This window comes from Delphinus delphis, chromosome 19 (assembly GCF_949987515.2).
Source record: "Delphinus delphis chromosome 19, mDelDel1.2, whole genome shotgun sequence".
NCBI classification, from domain to species: Eukaryota; Metazoa; Chordata; class Mammalia; order Artiodactyla; family Delphinidae; genus Delphinus; species Delphinus delphis.
This window is the reverse complement of record NC_082701.1, coordinates 28,030,224-28,054,458: the sequence shown is the minus strand read 5'-3', so window position 1 is coordinate 28,054,458 and position 24,235 is coordinate 28,030,224. Positions and strand designations below refer to the sequence as shown.

Below are 24,235 nucleotides of genomic sequence, written 5' to 3'. Positions count from 1 at the left end.
CCACTGCTCCTACACTTCTAAATTTAAAGAAAAAATAGAAAGAAAAAGAAAGAAAAGAAGAAAGAGACAGAACGAAAGGGAAATAAAAAATCATTAGCCAGATTTTTACACTTAAAATTTTCAATAAAACGGCAATAGTAGACTATTAGAACAGCTCCACATTGTGATATGAATATGAATTCAGAACAAATCTTCCTCTCCCAAAATATAAAAACAAAAAAAATGTTCTATATAATTTAAAACCAGGTCACTTGATAAAGATTAGTATGTGAAACTTTTATTCTTTTATTATAAAATCAAACTTTTCTTCATCACTGATTTGTATTTTAAAAAAAAAATCCCTTAAGACAATAGTGCTGTGGAATTTTCCAAATCGCAGGTGACTGGCAAATGTAGTTTCACACGGGAAAAGAGGGAGCTTGAAAAGTGATCACTTTAGCTAATAAAAAGAATCTCTCTCACTTACTCACCCAGTCACTCATTCATTCATTCACAAATACACATTTGAAGAATTATGAAAAAAAAAAAAAAAAAAAAAAAGAATTATGAAAATTATCCCCTCTGCTGCCTTCTGAAGCATGTGCAAGGAAAGACATATCCTAGAAACACTATCTTTTCCCTGCTTCAGGTAATTAAAATAACCAAGGAAAACAAGCAATACTACCACCTTTTCAATTCATCTAAATCTGAGTCAGCATTTCTACATAAACATAACTAAGCCAGAAATTTCTTTAAAACTTAGACTCATTACAAAAGTTATATTTGCATCTCAGTACATCAAAATAAAAGATAAACCAGAAATTTCCGTAGTGCAAAAATCTATCATGCCCAAATCCCAGGAAATAATGGTAAGTGAAAAAAGCGACGTATAAAAGACCATGTATATAATGTTATCTTTGGGGAAATAAAGGGAAATATAAATATATCTATATAACATATGAGAAAATATATACGCATATAAATAAATATAAAGACAAATGTATACAATTATGTATCAGATGAAAACTGTAACAATGAAGGAAGGCAGAAAAAGGGGGATAAAGGACAAACTAACTAAAATAACCTATGAACACAGTATTTGATTGCATACCTTCCATCTTAGGCAGTAATGAAAGCAGAGAAAATTGCAAGAAAATCCTGAACTCTTTGTAGTTGGTTTGATTTTTGCAGTGGTATGAGCAAGCAACTCTGTAATTACTTTTTGGCATTATAGGATTGAAGAAATGAAGAAAACGTGCTGATGTCATGGTCTCCTATCCAAAACAAAGGACATACAAATAGGAAACGGGGGACAAAAAGAGAGAATCCTGTGGAAATGCCAATATGACCTCTTCATTTCCAAAATGTACATGTGTATATGGGTATACATGGGTGCACAAATATGCATATATGTATATTTGCCTCTTTATGTGTATAATAAGTGTGTGTGGATATATAACATGCATATTTCTAAACTTTGTCCACTGAAAGAGTCTAGAAGCAAAAATACGCCAGTAACAATGAACACATCTACTGGACAACAGCTTAGTATCTAATACCATTGCCCATTAAAAAGAAACAGTAAAATCAGAAGAAGATGATTCCAGGGCTGGGACAAGGCAAGTACAAGATGGACCTGGACTTATTCTTATGATAGCAAGTAAGGAAATTATTTTTTTTTAATTTTGATGAAGCCACAACACAATGTCACAAGAAGCAGACTAAAGGGGCTCTCATTGGTCAACTCTGGCATAATTTGAAAACCAAAATAATTAAAGACAGAAAAAAATTAAAAACTACTTAAAAAATAGGAATCATTAACCCCTATCAAAAATATAGAAACAGGAAGATTTAAAAAGAAGGGAAAGTTCTTGATTATGATAGAAAGCCAAATGCCTACAGGTAAATGTGTAGTGGGAAGTGGAAAACCATTAATTTGCAATCCTCATAGTAAAGACTGGTTCAGGCAGGAATCATCAATGGATGCTAAAATTAGGTAGGCTAAGATTTTGATAAAATGCAGGATATAAGCATGCTCTTTCCACATTATTAGTTACAAGAGGAAAAAATAGTACTTATTCAGTACAGAAACTGGACAAGACCTTGACAAAATTAGCATCACCAATAAAGGACAGACATATACCATGTGCCTCCAGATGTGACGCCGTGGGAAGTCCAGAACAGCACTCATACAATACTATAGTATTCCAGACAGAAATACATAACCCGAATATAATCAAGAGAAAACATCAAAACACTGAAAATAAAAAGCATTCTACTAAAAAGAATAAGGGGTAGATGTAGGGGGCTGTAGTCTTCAAAATTACCAATCCTGTAAAAGACAAAAAAAGAAGGGACACTCTTACAAGATATAATACCTGATCCTAGACTGGATCTGCACTATAGGAAAAAATTTTCTACAAATGATATGATAGGGTTAATTGACAAAATTGGAACATGGATGCTATAATAGATAAAAGTAGCTTATCAATATTAAATTGGCAGACTTCCCTGGTGGCACAGTGGTTAAGAATCCACCTGCCAATGCAGGGGACACAGGTTCAAGCCCTGGTCCGGGAAGACCCCACATGCTGTGGAGCAACTACGTCCATGCACCACAACTACTGAGCCTGTGCTTTAGAGCCCGCGAGCCACAACTACTGAGCCCACATGCCACAACTACTGAAGTCCACGTGCCTAGAGCCTGTGCTCTGCAACAAGAGAAGCCACTGCAATGAGAAGCCCACGCACCACAACGAAGAGTAGTCCCTGCTCACAACTAGAGAAAGCCCGCGCGCAGCAACGAAGACCCAACGCAGCCAAAAATAAATAAATTTTTTAAAAATTAAATTGGCTGATAACTTAAGTATTCTGGGGTAATGTGATATATGCAACTTACTCTGAGATTGTTCAGAGGTCAACCTAAGTAAAGAGTACATGGGTGTACTTTATAACATTTGTACTCTATTAATTCTTGCAGGTTTTCTGCAAGTCTTCCAAGTTAAAAGTACACTTAAAAATAGGCACTGAAAAACAAACACAATCAAGATAATATGGCCTCTTGGTTAAAACTGTAGTCAAAGAGCATTTTCACTGAAAGAAACTGTTGCTCCAAAATTTAATTTCTGCAGTTCCACACTCAGCCCAAATGCTACTACAATCAGAAACTGTTAACAAATACTAGCTCTTATGTAAATACCATGGAAACACATTTATCTGGAAATATTTCTTCCAAAGGATGGTACAACCATCTGATTAGTAAACTCCTTGTGAATGCCACTACACGTCCTGGTCTCCGTATATAACACTAGATATTACTGACACGTATCTCTACAAAGGCAAAGGCAAGACAAAGGCAGGACAACTGGCACACTTTGATGCTATGCATCTATGAAGGAAGTTTTTTCCATAAGAAAATAATATGTAACTCTTTGCATAATACCTACAATCCTAAATGAGTAGTTTCCCACACATCACAATAAATCTGCAAGAGCCAAGGGACAATGTATATATCTTCCTCTTGGAAGTCTTGGATGTCTCCGGCACTCAAAGAAATTTCCTACAGACATAATCATTAGAAGATACCATGATGTCAGCACACTGAATTGTATGCCTCTTGTCTTATTTGAAAAGAATGAATTTGAAAAGTGATATACTGGATAATCCAGAGAAAGAAGAGGGTAGAGTACAAATACAGCATTCACTAAAATGCAAAATACCTATATGTAGCGGACAGAATTCTGGAAAAAGCATCAAGGGATTCATCCAGAAAAATAAATTCCTCCAGTAGTTTCTTGATTTTGTGAATTCCAGAGGCTAGAGATATACTGTGGTTTCACCAAATAATTGTTGTACTTACCATATCCAGACTTGTGTCAAGAACTCTTCAATACATATTATTTCATATTATTCTCAATATACAGTAACCATACAAACAAGCAAAAAGGGAACAAAAAAATGATCTTCTCTGAAGTCTGTAATATTTTTTTAGGTTTCGTTCTATATTCATATGCAGGGCACTAAATGGCATAAAAAGGGATTTGCCCTTTGCTTTGAACTAGACATAAAAAAAGTTTCAATGTATAAATATAATATCTTCATTTACTATGATGACCTTAAGAGATAAGTGAGATTGATAAATAACAACAAATGGCAGAATGCTTGTTTAGATTTAAATGTACACATACAGTTGAAGTCCATTAAATTATTCTATGCCTCAGGTTCCCAACCTACTACTAAAGACAGAAGTCATTCCTGCCTCCTGATTTCTAGCTCCACAGAAACTCCTGTGATGATATCAATGCTGTGATTTAAAATTAATGGAGTAAAGTTCTCTATATAAAACTAAGCCTGGAAAAGTAAGGCTGAGTCCAAATATTGATCCTGAGCAATAAGATCAGACAACTGGGTGCCCAATTAAAACAAAAACCAAACCAGAGAAAACAAACTAGTAAGTTAAACATTCATTATTGGTTGTTAATTACCTTTGGAAAACTCTTCAACACTTGCTCCATTACAAACATTCCAACACGGCCCTGCTTACCTTGTTTTCTGCATAAGCAAGCCAGCGGCTCCCAAGAGCAATAGGATTCATGTTGGGCCCGGGACAAGGGTAGCAGCCTGAAAATTTTCAAATGGCAATGTAAGAAATTTAATAATTTCCGTTGGTGCATCATATTTTGATGCCATAAAAACAGAATAATCAAATGCTTTTATTTTTTCAAGTCTCACATAAAATTCCCATAACCTAGTCATTATTTTAATAGCTAAAAGAGGTTCATTTTTTTCTCCTCTACAGTTTCCTTTGGGTTTTGACTCTGTTCCAATAAGAAATAAATCTGGGAAGAACTGGTATTCACTTTTCGCAAAAATTGGGCATTTTATACAGTTATTCCTGGAACATGAGAGAGAAGCCAAGAAGAATCATTTAAAAATCATAAGCCTACAATTTCATAAGTCTAGCAAAACTGTTTAGAGAAGAAAGAGAAAGGATACAATTGGCTCAGGAATTTAAGGGCAAAGATAAGACATAACCCTAAAATAAAATGACAATAACAGGGGCAGGGTAGAACAAGTAACTTAGGTGTGGAGCTAATGGGGAGAAGTAATCCACAAAGGGTGCATCAGGAGATGTTGGGGAACTAATTTACATAATCCTATGCATTTACATTAAGCATTCAATTTCATTCTTCTTACTTTCAGCCCAGCCAAAAACAATCTAGTAGGTAGGATTATTTTGTGGTTCTCCAATTTCAAAAAAAAAATCACACATTCCTGACAGTGGTCACCAACACCATGGAAACACCAATGCCATCTTCCCGAACTCCACTAAACAAGACACAACACAATTCAGTCAAGTAAGTGATATCCGTCATCCGTGAGGGTCTCATCTCCCCTTCTGACTATACCAATAAGGTCTCTGAGTATAATGTCCTCATCTGTCAGCTACACAAAATAATATTACAGGGTTTCACAAAACTGCTTTTAAGGGACTACTCAAAGGAGACTGCAGAATCAAAGAACACAAAAAGCCTAACCTACAGAATTCCTTGTTTATCATTCCACAAGTATCTGGTTAATATTTTCACAAATGTTTTTCCCTAAAATGTACACTAGCGGATCAAACTGAGGTTATCTATTTCATAGTTTAGGTCTCAATTTGGAATCTAAACTTATACGAGACAGGTTTTTATAAAAATAACCTTTTCTTCCCATGACAAAAAAACAAAACAATACAAACAAAGAAAAACAGCCAAACTGCATGAAACACATGAGCGTACCAGGAAAAAATAGCTAATCTGAATAGCATGAACAGCACACCTGAAAATACCTTACCCAGCAGAAAGTCTCAGTCTAGGGCTGATCCTAACAGGAATAGAGTTATCAATGAATGAATAACTACTTTGACAAGTACTGTCAAAAATAAAAATAGGCTTCCCTGGTGGCGCAGTGGTTGAGTGTCCGCCTGCCGATGCAGGGGACACAGGTTCGAGCCCTGGTCCGGGAAGATCCCACATGCCGCGGAGTGGCTAGGCCCGTGAGCCATGGTCGCTGAGCCTGCACGTCCGGGAGAGGCCACAACAGTGAGAGGCCCGCGTACCGCAAAAATAAATAAATGAATAAAATAAATAAAAAATAAAAAAAATTTATATGTTCTGTAATATATTTATTTATCTTTTTGCTTCTTTATTTTCTGTCTTCCTCCCACTTGATTAAGGTCGTGTTTGTGTCTTTTGTTCACAGTTAAATCTATACTGCTTAGAATAATACCTGAAAAATAGCTTAATAAATGTTTGAATAAATTAAACAATGCACCTAAATTAATCAAAGCATATGTATAAGACACACTTGCAAAAAAAAAAGTCATCTACAGAAGAAAAATTTTCAAATATTTTTCAAATATTGTGCTTGCCTATTCTTTAGGTTAGCCTTTTTGTGTTCATTTTAAAGCCATTTTTTAATAGAAATCTTCCTTAATTGTACATACATGCTTGCCTGAATTCAGAAAGCCTTTGAGTAGCAATCGTGGTGATTCTGAAATAGTAATGCCGTTGTGTTCACAGCCACTAGAGAAGCGCAAGTCGCTGTTGCTTTTGTTACTGCTAGTTTTCATTTCAGCTCCTTCAACTCCATCTACTTTGAGTTTTCTTTTTTCTTTTTTTTTTCGCCACACCGAGCAACCTGTGGGATCTTGGTTCCCTGACCAGGGACTGAACCCGGGCCCTCGGCACGGAGTCCTAACCACTAGATCACCAGGGAATTCCCTGAGTGTTCATTTTTAAAGAAGATGAAGATAATAATCCTAAGAGAAAATCCATATGTCATACAAAATATAAGATGTAAGTTTTCTAATGTTTCACTCATTGTTTAAAAACTTTTTTTGTATTTCAGGGTTTAAAGTGGTGTGTTTGGAATGTTTGGATTTCTGGAAAATCAGCTTCTGGGTAACTGTGATGTTACTATAATCACTGAAGGCATATTATGGACACATATTATGGACATATACATAGAAAAAAAGGTCCACTAATATAATACAAAGACAACACACTCTAATGTATATATCACACAGTATTTACATAATAGATTTCATTATGACACCCACACCTAAATGTACTTTTTTCACACCAAAATGTACTTTTATATAAGTGTATATACATAGACCATATATACTTTCAGAACTGGAGAAATGAGCATAAACACTGTCTATAAGAAAATTTCCCCTTTTAAAATGTCATGAAAAAAATAACCAAATAAAAAACAGAAATAAATACCTGTGAATTGTGGCATTACATTAGAGGCAGCTAATCTCCTGAACTTTAAAGTCAACATAATCTAACTCAACCAACTCCGATAACTATTTTGCCTCAACAGATCCTAATAATATATAAGTATACCTGCCTTCCAAATACTAAAGAATACTAAGAAAAGATGTAGTTTACAATTCTCCATTTCACTTTTTGAGTCAATGTTTTTAGAAAGCTAGTGGATCTCAAGAATTATAGTGTATTGGAATGAAAGCAAATTGTTTTTCTGCTCTCCAAAAAACATTTTACAGCTGGAATCAGCAGACCATCAGCCTCTCAGCACTATCCCAACTTTATAAGCATGACTCCTTTAAAGATTAACCATTGCCTCCAGCTAAACTCTGAAAACAAGTGAAGAAAAAAGAAACAAAAAACAACAAAAAAAACACAACCCAAACCTCTATAATACTGGGACTAATTCTAACAAGGTTACAATGTTTGTGAACAAAGTAAAAGAGAGCTGGATATTTTAAAATATCAGGTTTCCAAATTTAAATAAAGGTAAAATCCACAAAAAGCATGCTACATGAAGATGATTCTATAACTAAAAGATTCTTGAGACTGATGCAATTTTACATGGCATCCGCCCAGAATGTTGGTCCTAGTGGGGAGAAGACCTGAACTCATTTTGAAAAACAAAGGATTTAACTACTCTCTGTAACACCCTGCCTTATTTTTCTTGGAAAAGACAACTCAAAAGATTTCAGACCTTTTTCGAAAAAACAGATGTCTGCATTTATGGTCAATTGGCTTTCAACAACGCTACCAAGACAAGTCAATGGGGAAAGAATAATCCTTTCAGCGAATGATGATAAGTCAACTGATATCCGCATGCAAACGAATGAAACTGAACCCTGGCCTCACACTACATACAAAGTCGAAATGAATCAAAGACTAAAGCTAATGTATTAACCTCCTGGAACAAACCATGGTAAATCTTCATAACCACAGGCAATGCTTTCTTAGATATGACACCAAAAGTACAAGTGATAAAAGAAAAAAATAGATAAATTAAACTTCATCAAAACTAAAATCTTTGTGCTTCAAACGACACCACCAAGAAACAGAAAAGACAACTCAGAGAATGGGAGTTGGGCAAAACATATATCTGATAACTGACTTGTATCTAAAATATAAACAGAACTAGTATAACTCAATAAAGACAAATAAATCAATGTAAAATTTGACAAAGAAGATAGAAGATGAGCATATGAAAAGATACTCAGCATCATTAGCCATAAGGAAATGCGAATCAAAATAAAAATGGTACTGATGAACCTAGTTGCAGGGCAGGAATAAAGAGGTAGATGTAGAGAATGGACTTGAGGACACGGGGTGGGAGGGCTAAGCTGGGGCGAAGTGAGAGTAGCATCGACATATATACACTACCGAATGTAGAACAGTTGGTTGGTGGGAAGCAGCAGCATAGCACAGGAAAATCGGCTAGGTGCTGTGCGATGACCTAGAGGGGTGGGACAGGGAGGATGAGAGGGAGGCTCAAGAGGGAGGGGATATGGGGACACGTGTATGTGGCCGATTCGCTTTGTTGTGCAACAGAAGCTAACACAGTATTGTGAAGCAATTATACTCCAATAAAGATCTATCAAAACAAAGTATAAGGGACACTCTTGCACTGCTGGTGGGAATGTAAATTGATACAGCCACTATGGAGAACAGTATGGAGGTTCCTTAAAAAACTACAAATAGAGCTACCATATGACCCAGCAATCCCACTACTGAGCATATACCCTGAGAAAACCATAATTCAAAAAGAGTCATGTACCAAAATGTTCATTGCAGCTCTATTTACCACAGCCAGGACATGGAAGCAACCTAAGTGTCCATCATCAGATGAATGGATAAAGAAGATGTGGCACATATATACAATGGAATATTACTCAGCCATAAAAATAAACGAAATTGAGTTATTTGTAGTGAGATTGATGGACCTAGAGTCTGTCATACAGAGTGAAGTCAGAAAGAGAAAAACAAATATTGTATGCTAACACATATATATGGAATCTAAGGGGAAAAAAAAGGGCATGAAGAACCTAGGGGTACGACAGGAATAAAGACACAGACCTATTAGAGAATGGACTTGAGGATATGGGGAGGGGGAAGGGTAAGCTGTGACAAAGTGAGAGAGTAGCATGGACATATATACACTACCAAACGTAAAATAGCTAGCTAGTGGGAAGCAGCCGCATAGCACAGGGAGATCAGCTCGGTGCTTTGTGACCCACCTAGAGGGGCGGGATAGGGAGGGTGGGAGGGAGACGCAAGAGGCAAGAGATATGGCAACATATGTATATGTATAACTGATTCACTTTGTTATAAAGCAGAAACTAACATACCATTGTAAAGCAATTATACTCCAATAAAGATTTAAAAAAAAGTATAATCAGATACTACTTTGTGAGATACCAACAGGATGTATATAACCTTATTAACAATCATTGGTGAGAAACTGGAACCCTCATACACTGCTGGTAGGAATGTAAAATGTGCAGTCACTGTGCCCAACAGCTCTTCAAATAGTTAAGGATAGAATTACCATATGACCCAGTAATTCGACTCCTGGGTACATACCCAAGAGAAACGAAAACATATCCACACAAATACTTATATCCAAGAGAATCAAAAATAGATGTCCCTATAAAAACCTTTCATTTATGAAAGCATTATTTATAAAACCCCCAAAATGGAAACAAACTAAATGGCCAGCAATAAAAAGAAATGACGTATAATATTCCACTGTCAGGATACACCACAGTTTATCCATTCACACACTGAAGGACACTTTGGTTGCTTCCACTTTTGGCAATGTGAATAAAGCTGCTATAAATATCTGTGTGAAGGCTGTGTGAACATAGATTTCAACTCATTTGGTTAAATAACAAGAAGTGAGATTGCTGGATTGTATACTAAGAGTAGGTCTAGTTTTGTAAGAAACTATCAAATTGTATTCCAAAAGTGGCTGCACCATTTTGCCTGCCCACCAGCAATGAGAGTTCCTGTTGTTCCACAACTCTGACAGCACTGGTGTTCTCAGTGTTTTGGATTTTAGACGTGTGATGATTATCTCATTGTTTTAATTTGCATTTCTCTGATGACATATAATATGGAGTATCATATCATATGCTTATTATTCTTTGGTGAGGTGCCTGTCAAGAGTCACTGGCCCATTTTTTAATCAGGTTGTTTATTTTGTTCTTGCTGAATTTTAAGAGTTCTTTGTATATTTTGGATAACAGCCCATTATTAGGTTTGTCCTTTTTTTTTTTTTTTCTTTGTGGAGTATAGTTGATTTACAATGTTGTGTTAGTTTCAGGTGTACAGCAAAGTGAGTCAGTTATACATACATATAACCACTCTTTTTTTAGATTCTTTTACCATATAGGCCATTACAGAGTATTGAGTAGAGTTCCCTGTTCTACTGTGTTGTACAGTAGGTTCTTATTAGCTACCTATTTTATCTTATTTTTGGCTGCGTTGGGTCTTGGTTGCTGTGCATGGGCTTCCTCTAGTTGAGGCAAGCAGGGGCTACTCTTCGTTGCAGTGCGCGGGCTTCTCATTGCGGTGGCTTCTCTTGTTGCAGAACACGGGCCCTAGATGTGCGGGCTTCAGTAGTTGTGGCTCACGGACTCTAGAGCGCAAGCTCAGTAGTTGTGGCACATGGGCCCAGTTGCTCCGTGACATGTGGGATCTTCCCGGACCAGGGCTCGAACCCATGTCCCCTACATTGGCAGGAGGATTCTTAACCATTGCACCACTAGGGAAGTCCTAGTTATCTATTTTATATATAGTAGTGTATATATGTCAATTCCTATCTCCCAATTTATCCCTCCCCACCTTATCCCGTTAACCATATGTCTGTCTTCTACATCTGTGACTCTACTTCTGTTTTGTAGAGAAGGTAAGTTCATCTGTACCCCTTTTTTCAGATTCCACACATAAGCAATATCATGATATTTGTCTTTCTGTGTCTGACTTAACTTCACTCAGTATGATAATCTCCAGGTCCATCCATGTTGCTGCAAATGGTATTATTTTGTTCTTTTTTTATGGCTGAGTGATACTCCATTGTATATATGTACCACATCTTCTTTATCCATTCCTCCGTTGATGGACATTTAGGTTGCTTCCATGTCCTGCCTATTGTAAATACTGCTGCAGTGAACACTGGGGTGCCTGTATCTTTTCAAATTATGGTTTTCTCCAGGTATATCCTAGGAGTGGGATTCCTGGGTCATATGTTAGTTCAATTTTTAGTTTTTTAAGGAACCTCCATACTGTTCTCCATAGTGGCTGTACCAGTTTACATTCCCACCAAGAGTGTAGGAGGGTTCCCTTTTCTCCACACCCTCTCCAGCATTTATTGTTTGTAGATTTTTTTGATGATGGCCATCGTGACTGGTGTGAGGTGACACCTCATTGTAGTTTTGATTTGCATTTCTCTAATAATTAGCAATGTTGAGCATCTTTTCATGTGCTTTTTGGCATTCTGTACGTCTTCTTTGGAGAAATGTCTATTTAGATCTTCCACCCATTTTTTGATTGGTTTGTTTTTGATATTGAGCTGCATGAGCTGTTTGTATATTTTGGAGATTAATCCCTTGTCAGTTGCTTCGTTGGCAAATATTAATTTGTCTATTACAAATATTTTCTCTCAGTCTGTGGCCTTTCTTCTCATTTTCTTGACATTGTCTTTTGCAGAGCATAAGTTTTTAATTTTAGTGAAGCCCACTTTATCAGTTATTTCTTTTGTGCCTTTGGTGTTGTATCTAAAAAGTCATCACCATACCCAAGGTCATCTAGGTTTACACCTATGTTATCTTCTATAAATCTTATACTTTATGTATTACATTTAGGCCTGTGATATTTTTTGAGTTAATTTTTGTGAAGGATGTATAGTCTGTGTCTAAATTCAGTTTTATGCCCGTGAATGTCCAGTTGTTCAGTACCATTTGTTAAAGAGACTATCTCTGCTCCATCGTGCTACCTCTGCTTCTTCATCAAAGATTTATTTCTGGGCTCTCTATTCTGCTTGTCTATTCTTTTGCCAATGTCACACTGTCTTGATTACTGTAGCTTTATAGTAAATCTTGAAGTTGGGTAACAACATGGAGGAAACATGATATTATTCATTGAAAGAAGCCAATCAGAAAAGGCTACGTACTATGATTCCAACTATATGACATTCTAGGAAATGCCATGGTTGCTGGGGGGAACGGGAGGGCAGAGATGAACAGGCAAAGCACAGAGGATTTTTAGGGCAGTGAAAATACTCTGTATGATATTACAATGATGGATATATGTCATTATACATTTACCCAAGCCCACTGATGTACACCACCAAGAGGGAATCCTAAGATAAACAATGGACTCTGAGTGATAATTATGTGTCAGTGTAGGTTCATCAAGTGTAACAAATGTACTACTCTGGTGAGGGATGCTGATAATGGGGGAGAGGGAGACTATGTATGTGTGGGGCTGGGGTTATATGGGAAATTTCTGTGTCTTCTGATTAATTTTGCTGTGAACCTAAAACTGCTCTAAAAAATATAATCTTCTACTATGTTCAGTGAAAGACACAAGTCACAAAAGACCACACACTGAATGAAGTTCAAAAAGGACTATGAAACCCTCTCCAGAAAGAATAAGCACATAAAATATTAAATATCATTTCAGAGATTTATTTGACCATCTTACTCCTGATTAATGACCCTCTTAAGGTTCCATGAGCTTTGAATTTAAAACTTGATTTTATTTTTGCTTTATTTTTTATGTATATGAAACAGAGTAATGCCATTCAAAGGCTCAACGGGTTCAATGGGTGGGAATTATGTGCAGAAAATATGAAAATCACGTTAGTTCATGGCATACATGTTATTTAGAGTCCACTTTATACTGAACACCTGCTTGGGCTCTGAAAACACCATGGCAGCCTAGTCTGTTGTATACAGATGGGAAACCAAAAGAACAGGGTTTTAACTTGAACTGGTCTTAGATGCCACATTAACCTGCCAATCTCTTCTTATCAATGTTACAAGCTTGCTTAGAAACATAAAAAGAAAGGTTCCTCTTCCCAAAATTAAAACTAATTTTACATTTTAAAGATCCTTAAAATACATTCCTTATTTGTAATTCACCATTAACATAAATGAAAAATACACATTCTAACCCTAAGAAATAACATTAGGATTGTAAGGAATAAATTTTCCTCCTCAAAGTAAAAACAGAAGCCAGTGGAAAGAGTTACTTCCTATACAATCCTTTGGTCTCTCTGGAGACTTCATATCTGCATTTAAACTTAAGCACACTGGAAATGACTGCTAATGACATCTATCAGTCTTGGTCTTTTGTTTTCTTAATCATACGTGGGTTTTGGATTTCCACATCAGACAGCTGCTCAAGGCCACCTTTTCTGTACAGCCAAATACGAAGGTGTCTCCTTTCTCATCATATTGGCTGTGTTCCCTTTCCAGTTCTCTATCAGCTCTCTTTACCTGCCCTTCCACCCTTTGGCACAAATTCCCATGGTGCTTTCTCTGATGGACACAGCTGTCTCTACTTATTTTACAGTCTCATCATTGTATTCATACACAACTTAGGCAATCATGATTGTATTACACAAGAGCTTTTCAAACTCTTTTAGAAATTAAATGCTTGCATGAACAAAACAATATCCTCATTAAGAATCTGTCATTCTACATGGGCTTTAGTACTAATTCTTTAATAACTAGAAACCAATCAATGGGGGAAAAAAACTAAATGGGCTACCACGAATGCTATTCTCAGTATGCCTATAAGCTCCCCTGTCCTCCAATCCCTATATCCTGTACTTCTCACTGTCCCAAGCAAAACTGGCTTACAAGCATGGAATAACCCAAATTCAGAGAAACACACATAACTTATACCATGCTTCTTTCCACCTGCCAAAAGTTTCAGTCTGTTTAAAGGAATGGGGATGGGGGTGGGGGTTGCAAAAATTAGGGGAAAATAAGCTTATTTAAAGTTAGGAAATGGCTCCATGTGTTCCTTGATTTTAAATATTAAGTCTTGCTCAATTTTGTTCAAAATGTTGATAAAAATCCCTTAAGATGAAGTTGTATTTCAAAGAAAAGAAGCTAAATTTCTTCATACAAGCATGCGTTAAATATCATCAATATCACGAACCTAACAACCCTTGAATAAATCTGGTTTATAGGGTTTTCAAGTAAAGTAAAATAATATGTAACTAAGAATGGTGAGAAAATGGAAGTATGAAATGAGATATATAACTACTATTGGCCAGAGTATTATAGATGAAGGGTTTGGGGAGATCTGCTGTGAAATGCTACAATGAACGGCATTCAGAGTGTGAGGAGAGAAATCACAACTTTTGTTGTTCTTGATGCTTTCTGGACTCTTTTTTTAATGTAAACTATGTATTTAAATATAATATAGATAAAGAAGTACCCAAGTCAACAAAGTAAACATATGCGTGCATAAAAGCAGCATCCAAAACAAAAAACAGGACATTATAGAATCCCAAAAGCCCCTTCTCATACCCCCTTCCAGGTTACGCAGGTGTGTTCTGACAACGATACTAGACATCTATCTTCAAAAGATATCACTGGATTTTAACACATAGTTTATTACACTTATTTCCATCATTTATCACCAAGAAATGACAGTTGTACTTTTATACTACCTCATTTTTCAACATTTAACATACATTTCAGACTTAAAGAAATCCATACTAAACAGACTTCATGGCATCCTCAAGCCACGAGACCCATTTTACAAGCAGTACAGTCACAGAATAAGTGATAATCCTAATGAATCAGAAATTACTGAAAATTCACTACTGTGGGCTCCACTCCACTTAACCAGGACTTGCTGCATGCCACTTATAAAGCACCTGACTGCAACACTAGACACACTAGTGATCCTTCCAGATCTCTTCTTCCTATCATGAACAATTCACACAATATGAGACTAATATTTTAATAATACTTGTTTCAACTGTTCAGTAGTCCAGCAATACAGAGGGAAGCATTTGGGACTATATGGCAAAGATCCTAAAACAATATTAACGTGTAAAAAAAAAAAAGAACACTCATTTTTATCAAACTCAATTGATATTTTGTGCTTCCTAAAGGCTTAAAAAACAGAAGCTCCTGCTCCTGAAAGGGGAAACAATACTCCAGATACTGGAGAGATACTCAAGAGCTAATCACTACAAAGGTATAATTTTCAAATAAACTCACACTTCAGAGAAGCTGTGTACTTAACTCCAACATGAAAAAGAAACTTTGTTCATATATGCATTCATATATTCATTTCTTTAAATACCCACCAAATTTATAATTCCCAGTTTAAACCTATATCACTTTCTCTAGAGATGACTACTGATCCTATATGAATAACTTTCTTCCTTATCTGATAACTTTTGATACAGTTGTACTACATTCTCAACGCTTTTGGCTAGCTAAACATCTTGGAAAAGAACCACTGATGCTTTGAAAGTAGAAATAGTTGTGATAAATGTTTTCATCTTTAGCAAATTGAGTTTTATTATTGTAAGAACCAAAAATAAGCATCAGAAATATTTTTAAGTTAGCTAGAGCAAATGGATATATTATACCTTGCATGACGGACCTACTTCCTTAATCCAAGTCAAGATGAATAACTTCGCTCTCAAGGAAATTACTATATAGCGGCAAAGACAGAACAAGTAGACAGAAGACACATACAATAACATAGAAATTAAGTGTCTTAACAGAGGGAAAAATTACACTATAAAAGCATTCCCAAAGGGTATTCGGTACTGTAATCTAATAAATCTAGGAAATATTGAAATATAGTAAATAAATTTAAACAGATTAAAATGCTAATCACCACTGGCATCCTCCAATAGAAGGCAGCATTTCCTAAGTTTATTTGACCAGGGCATCCTGATTTACACAGCATGTTGAAGGTCTACTGTTCTGTGGATAGATTTTGGGAATTGCTATCTTTGGGGATTTAGAAGAAGGAGAGGCTTCCTTAAACTAAGGGGATCAGGAAATACATCATATAAGAACTAACATCTACACTGGGGCTAGAAAGACGTGTAGGATTAAGTCACTGTGGAAAGAGAGACTGCTAGTGAAAAGGCCATTTCAGGCAGGAAAACAGAGCACTTGCAAAGAACTGAGATTTATGAGTGGCTCAAAGAAAATGTAGCATAAGCAGCATGAAAATGGGTTGTAGAGATAAAGATTTAGCAAGGACACTGGATTTTGATAAAGAAGGTTTTGTATGCCAAAAACCTTGAGAGTTCAGTTGGAAGGAATGTACAAGTTTACACTTGTTGACCACAGTTACATCAAGTAAGGCCTTTGTTCCAATCAAAAGACCTCAGAGTTTAGACGATAAATTATTTGATCAATTGGTAATACAGAAATAATGATTTTGTAAGTTCTTATCATTTAAATATAGATAATAGATTAAATTATATGTCAGGGATATGCTTCAAAATAATTTGGGAAGGGTATAAATGAAAAAGATTGTCCACGAGTTGGTACTTATTGAAACTAGATGATAAATACATGGTGGTTCATTATACTACCGTCTTTAAATAATTGTATATATTTCCCCAAATAAATTTTTTTAAAAAAATAACATTTAGGGACTGTCCTGGTGGCACAGTGGTTAAGAATCCGCCTGTCAATGCGGGAGACACGGGTTCGAGCCCTGGTCCAGGAAGCTCCCACATGCCGTGGAGCAACTAAGCCCGCGAGCCAAAACTACTGAGCCCACGTGCCACAACTACTGAAGCCCGCGCGCCTAGAACCTATGCTCCACAACAAGGGTAGACCCCGCCTGCCGCAAACAGAGAAAGCCCGTGCGCAGAAACAAAGACCCAACACAGCCAATAAATAAATAATTTTTTTTAAAAAAAGAAAAAAGGCATCAAAAAAATAACACTCATAGGAAGTGAAATGGTATATCTATGGCTTTAGTAATTTAATAAAATGCAATATTTTTGCCATATCACTAAATGACTAATGTTTATCAAATAAGCAAAATGACTGAAAATCAAAGGTTCATTTCACCATTTTAACGTGACTAAAAATTCACCTTTCTACAAGAACTTCATGATTTCAAGTAAGACTGAAAAGTAAGAAGAATACATACTATAGTCTCTCATCTTCTGCTTAAAGGTATTTTCACTCTTATTTCCACTATAAATGGTTTAATTGAGAAAGTACAGTAAAATCCCATGAAAATATGAAATTTCTGTAATGTGCCAGTTTCTATATTGATCCTGCCAATTGACTCAAGGCCTTTAGGTACTTCCTGTAAGTTAACCCAAGTCAGGACATTCCAAAAACAAATTCTTCTATCGCAAAATCTCAGACTGCAAAATACTCTCCCAGAAAAGCTGCAAAATCATCAATGTGCAAAAACAAAACTCTCTTAAAAAATAAATTGTAATTATAGCCTACAGTGCATAGGGTTTTGTTTAAATCTTCTTATTTGTAGGTCCTTATTTGAAACAAATACATTTCTATCACCCATTAGTTAAATAACAGACATGCTGGTTGAGACAAATTTCACTCATACATAGATATAAACAATTAAAGATACAGGTTATATCTACATGATTTTATGTAAAATTTAATTAGATCATCTAAGCTTAAAAATTACTATTATAATATAAATATAATATTTACTATTATAATATAAATAATACATTGCCCATTTTCTCCAACAAAACAGAGTATTGTGAAAAGCCTATTCTGATTCCAATGTATCAAAATTATTACAAAGCCTATGTCCTTTGACTCTAACTATGAAATACACACATCTAATTATTTTAATTCTTTCTTTATAATAAAGTTTAATTTTTTCTTTTAAAATTCTATAGTGGGTATTAATCAATGAAAAATCTATAAGGTTTATTTATCCACTAAAAAAAACTAGCATTATTATTTATGCTAGTTTTTTTTTAGTGGATAAAGAATAATAATAATATTATTAACTCTCCATTAGTAACTTACTTACATATATTAACTTCTCTTTAGTAACTGTGACAACTGACTTTATACCCTACCATTTATTACAGAGAAGAAAACTGAAATCTATTAGCAAGTGTAATATTACTTTCAACATGCACAGCGCAGTAGAGCCCAGTGTTTAAATAAGGTTTAAATTTCAAAACATATATTGTCATTTAAATAAACTATCTTAACAAATAATGATTTGAGAGTTCTCCCCAATTTAACACTCAGCTGAGGCAGCAAGAGCTATCTGTGAGTATAAAATTAAAATGGACCTGCAACAGAGATGTCTAACTTTGCAGAAGCCAACACACACATATCTTTGATTAACGATAAACAACAGAAGACTACTGATAAGATGTAAAGACAAATACTCAGGAAAAACTGGCATCTAAATCTGGCTGAAATATTCATACTCTGTTCTAATTCACTCCTCTGTAGCTCACACACCTGGAAGAAATGGAAAGACTCATACATGATTCCTCTATTTCTCTACTTGTTTCAATTTTAATAGTGAGTGATATAATTATAAGGTAATATATTAACGCATAAGATCTGTAAGAATTAATATGCTAAAACAGGCCATGTAATTTTCAAAGCTTACTATATTATATATATACTACATTTTTGAATGAAGATGTTATTAACAAATGTATGCTCCCCCAAAACTTTTAATTTATAGATAAAACAATAAAAGATCCTTCCTGGTAATCTATATTTAATCATTATTAAAACATCAGTAAATTTCTGATCAGTATGAAATAACTGACTGATAAGTGGGTTAATGTACTCAGTCATTCAAGAAATAGCTAATGAGAGCCTACATTGTGCCAGCCAATGCCCTAGGTGCTAGAGATACTAATGTAAATTTGTAAATGGTGTAAACTTGTGATAAAACAAAAATATGTCAATGAACATGATCTCCATTATTATCTCTGTAGATCTCTGAGAGAAAAGATTACAAGATCAAGGAGGTGAGTTGTATTCTTCTTCATAGGCTACAAAATGATAAACTATATATTACAATGAATTATTCATGTGTTATATATAGTATAGTATATATTATATAATGTATGCAATAACATATAGATTGCAAGATATTAACAAGAACATGAGCTCTAACCAGAAAGGAATAATGTCTCCTACTCAGAACTTAATACATGGATTAACATCTGATGAGTAAGTGTGTAAATAGTTCTGATATTTCAGGAGATGCAACAGTATGATTGGGATTCCCTACACATAACAAAAATGAGCTCTGTTCCAACAGAACTATTTCTGCAGCATACACATAACAGATTCTCTGAAAAAACAGCTATAGCTTTGATGGTGAGTGTTAAGAGTTAAAATACGAAAGAGTGAAAACTATTGTTTTACTAGGCTGTAGTAAAAAAAAAAAAAAAAAAAAAAAAAAAAATGTAACTCCAGACAAGGCCCCTGTTGGAATTTCCAGCTTGCTGGACTGCCTTGCAAATCTTGGACTTGCCAGCTCCCACAACTGCACGGGCCAATTTTTTAAAAAATAGATCAACTGATCAAACAATCACTCTCTCTGTATGACTGTGTCTGTGTGTGTGTGTGTGTGTGTGTGTTTGGATCCAGAATCTAGGCTTATTTCTGCAAATCCAGGCAGAGTTGTGACAGGTGGGGGAAAGAAGGAGTGAAAGACTGACACATTTCCCTCATGAATGATAATCCAGTTATGTCCACAAGTATGTTATGTTAATTAAGTAATTTAACAACGTAGCTACACAAATCTAAATTAATCACAACGACTCAAGGAAAATATATAAGGAAAAGCTGAGGTATACAACAAGGCTTCCTCAGTAATATGAAGAAAATGCACTGTGGGTTGAACACATATACCATAAAATTATATTACTAAGTAAGACATCACAGAAACATAAAAATACAGTAACTGAATAAGCATGAAATACTGATGTTATGATTCCAATTAGTCTGCTGATTCTATCAAGTAAGTAGTATAAACTCAATGCATATGATAGGAAATAAATCAAGTTGATACGTACTTGTGACAAAAAATTTTTTTGTGAAAGTACAGCTATCAAAGGCAGCAATTTTCTCCTGCAATACTACGACAAGGATCCTAAAATTAGAGGGAAAAAACCACAAAAGAAAATGTTAATGTGAAATTCTATAAACTGAACTATAAATAAGTTAAATCATCTAGATTTAAGTAAGTATATACCAAAGGAATTTTTAAAAATCAAACGCTTCTTAAAGCATATAGGCTAGAAACATCTGCTTATTAAATGTCAAAATACAGTCACAAAATCCTTAATATGATCAAGAGAGACAAGATGAAAGGAAGAAAAGTCACAGGAGAACTACACCTCAAAATAAAATTTCATTTTCATTCATTATAAATCAAATGAACCTATCTTCATTAAGAATGTATGAGATCAATAAACTGCTGGCTATTTACTAAAAGTGTTTTTCCAGTGCTGGCTCAAAGTCATGGAATTAAACATAAAATGGATTTATACAACCTGGCACTTAAAATGATTGCTGAATTTCCCAACACAAGAGCCAAAATGAGAGCAGGAGGGAGGGAGAAAGGGAGGGAGGGAGGGAGGGAGGGAGAAAGGAAGCTCAGATAACTATTATTCAGTGTAAATGAGACATTTCTGATTATTGAAATATTAAAATTAATCAGAATCTGTATTTCTCCCAAAGTTCAAGATTTATAAATAATTAGGGAAAAGTTATAAATTTTCAGAATTAAAATGTATCTGAAATGAAGTTATTTTATAAACTGCATTTTAGAGTATTGCTCCTTACAACTGTTGTTAAATCTTTAACTACTAGATCCACCCATTTAAAAATGTTGATTTTTTAAATTTATTTTATTTATTTATTTATTTATTTTTGGCTACAGTGGGTCTTCGTTGCTACACATGGCTTTCTCTAGTTGCGGCGAGCCGGGGCTACTCTTCATTGCGGTGCTCGGGCTTCTCACTGCGGTGGCTTCTATTTTTGCAGAGCAAGGGCTCTAGGCACACGGGCTTAAGTAGTTGTGGCTCGTGGGCTCTAGAGCACAGGCTCAGTAGTGGCACACGGGCTTAGTTGCTCCGCGGCATGTGGATCTTCCCGGACCAGGGCTCAAACCCATGTCTGCTGCACTGGCAGGCGGATTCTTAACCACTGTGCCACCAGGGAAGCCCCAAAATGTTAACTTTTAATAATTTAATATATCACTGAATAATTACATTATCCCAGAAATAACATGAGTATACCTCCTATGTCATATATAATTTTGTTTGATGTTATTTTAAGTTTAAATATACATAATAACTAGATCTTCATTATGAATTACACAGTATCACTGAACTTTTCTTTGTCTTATTTCATATTTTTGTACTGAATTCAAATATTTTTATCATTAATATCAAAGTCTTGGTCTTTTAGTTTGTATTTGTCAGGTATGTGTTTACCCTTCCTTTTACATTCAAACTTTCTGAGTCACTTTTGAAATATCTCTTTAAAATCTAACCTGAGAGTCTTTTATTATAAAATTTATTTTTTGTTTTCCATGTTCCATGTGTTTGCTCTTTAATGAGATTCATAATTTGCAGCCATGACCTTGATAAGACATTTAGCATCATGGGGCTAGGAAAAATCTAGCTGGTCCCTCTTTTAGCTCCATTGTGAAGTGCAAAAAAATAAGAATATTTAAAAGCCTTTTTTACATTTCAGAAATAAGCTTTGTTTTGATGAATGCTAACAGGAAAATTACATTTCCCATCATAAACCAGTAAACATATAGAAGTACATATATTAAACAAAAAGTTATATATAAAATGTTATGTTATACATATAAAAAGGTTCCTCAAAGCAATATTTAACCTTCATATGTTTGCTCAGGCACTTTTATTCTTTTCCATTTCATTATTTCACTAATGGGTCAAGACAAAAAGTTTGAAAACATTAAGAAATCTTAAGAGCTACTTATATTTGGCAGAATTCCGAAGACATATTTGTGACTTTTTTATTATTATTATATCAAAGTCAATGATAATGGAAATGCACTACGTGCACAGGAGGTATGTTATCTTGCACAAGAAACACCTGAAAAATTGCTTACCTTTTGTTGCAATGGAGATCATAGATAGGTGTTTTAAACTGAATGGACTTGACCATCTCCCCAGTACGAAGTGAATATAAATCCACACAACAGTAAGGTGGACTTGTGCTAAAAAATAAATAAATAAATACATACATACATACATAAATAAACAAATAAATAAAAACAAAAGCCATTATGTTTTAACAGGTGGGAGGGGCAATAAATTTTCTTACTAACATAATACAAGCAATTGATTTGGACTTTAATCAACAAAATTAGCAATTGCATAATGATGAAATACTGAAAGCTTTCACCCTAAAATCAGGGATTAGAGAAGAACACTTGAAGAATATGGCCACTCTACTCAACACAGTATAGAAGGTACGTGCATAAGAAATTACTACAAGAAAGAAATAAAGCTGCAGTTATTTGTGAGAATTTGATTGTATAAGTATAAAACCTAGTAACACAAATTGCAATATATACACAGACAAACCCATAATAAAAGACAAACCATTAATATAAGGGTTAATATGTAGATTGATACAGTTCAACCCTAATCAAGAATCTATCAGAAACGAGACCTCTTTCTAAAATGTACATAAATACGCATTCTAAATGATAAGATTTAAATTATAAAGACGTGTTCCTTCATACTAGAACAGATGAAGAGATCAATGTTTTCACCTTAAGAAAGTAGGAAAAGAGCAAGTTAAATCAAATGAAAGTGGAATGAGGGAATGAATAAAATACAACAAATCAATGAAACAAAACTTGAGTAAGCAAAGAAAAAAGTAAACCCAATTCTTTGAAACAGATAATTTGAATATTCCAGTATCTATAAAAGAAACCAAACTCATAATTTAAAACTTCTTACAAAGAAATCCTTAAAAATGGCTTCAGTTGTAAATTCTACTAATCATTTAAACAAAAAAGTTTAGATATTCTACACAAACTCTTTTCTAAGATAGGAGTCACTTATTTTATGAGGCCAGTAACACATGATCCCCAAAATAAATACCTCACAAGAAACTACCGATATATTTATATGTCTCATGAATATACATAAAAAATCCTCAACAAAAACATTAACAAGTTGGGACTGCCCTGGTGGCGCAGTGGTTAAGAATCCACCTGCCGATGCAAGGGACACGGGTTTGAGCCCTGGACCAGGAAGATCCCACGTGCCACAGAGCAACTAAGCCCGTGCACCACAGCTACCGAGCCTGCGCTCTAGAGCCTGCAAGCCACAACTACTGAAGCCTGCGCACCTAGAGCCTGAGCTCCGCCACAAGAGAAGCCACCACAATGAGAAGCCCGTGCACCGCAAAGAAGAATATAGCCCTCGCTCGCCGCAACTAGAGAAGAAAGCCCGCGCGCAGCAATGAAGACACAACGCAGCCAAAAAAAAATAAATAGGAAGCAGATCAGTGGTTGCCAGGGACCAGAAAAGGAGAGAAGCTACAGAGTACAAAGTGGCATGATGGGTGCCACTTTTAGGGCGACAGAAATGTTGCTGTGTCTTGATTGTGCTAGGGACTTACACCAGTGCATACAATTGGTGAAAGTGGAGATGGGAGAGAATCTAGTAAAACTTGAACTTCAACCTCTAAAATTGACACAAGGCAAAAATTCTTTTCTTAATGTTCCCAACTAATTAATCCAGTCCTCTGCTGAGAAGCAATGAGTTAATAATGAACGAAATCTAACATTTTGCCAGACCAACTGGGAAGGAAAAAACAGCTTGTCACCTTCAATTAGCAGCTCATTATAGCCACGGTACACTAGAAACTTGAATTCTGATCATTTCACTGGCATCCATACAATGTCAC

General features: G+C 35.2%; 1 protein-coding gene across 3 annotated transcripts in view; it reads right to left on the bottom strand.

Annotated features, from left to right (window-relative positions):
* The window catches only part of BCAS3 (BCAS3 microtubule associated cell migration factor), a 572,392-nt gene that overhangs the window by 422,992 nt on the left and 125,165 nt on the right, over nucleotides 1–24,235 (bottom strand). For all 3 annotated transcript variants that reach the window (XM_059997244.1, XM_059997243.1, XM_059997246.1), the window contains exons 8-10: nucleotides 22,422–22,529; nucleotides 20,347–20,423; nucleotides 4,523–4,599 (exon numbers count right to left, since the gene is read on the bottom strand). In XM_059997244.1, the coding sequence (XP_059853227.1) occupies nucleotides 4,523–4,599; nucleotides 20,347–20,423; nucleotides 22,422–22,529 (262 nt within the window). The remainder of the gene's footprint in view (nucleotides 1–4,522; nucleotides 4,600–20,346; nucleotides 20,424–22,421; nucleotides 22,530–24,235) is intronic.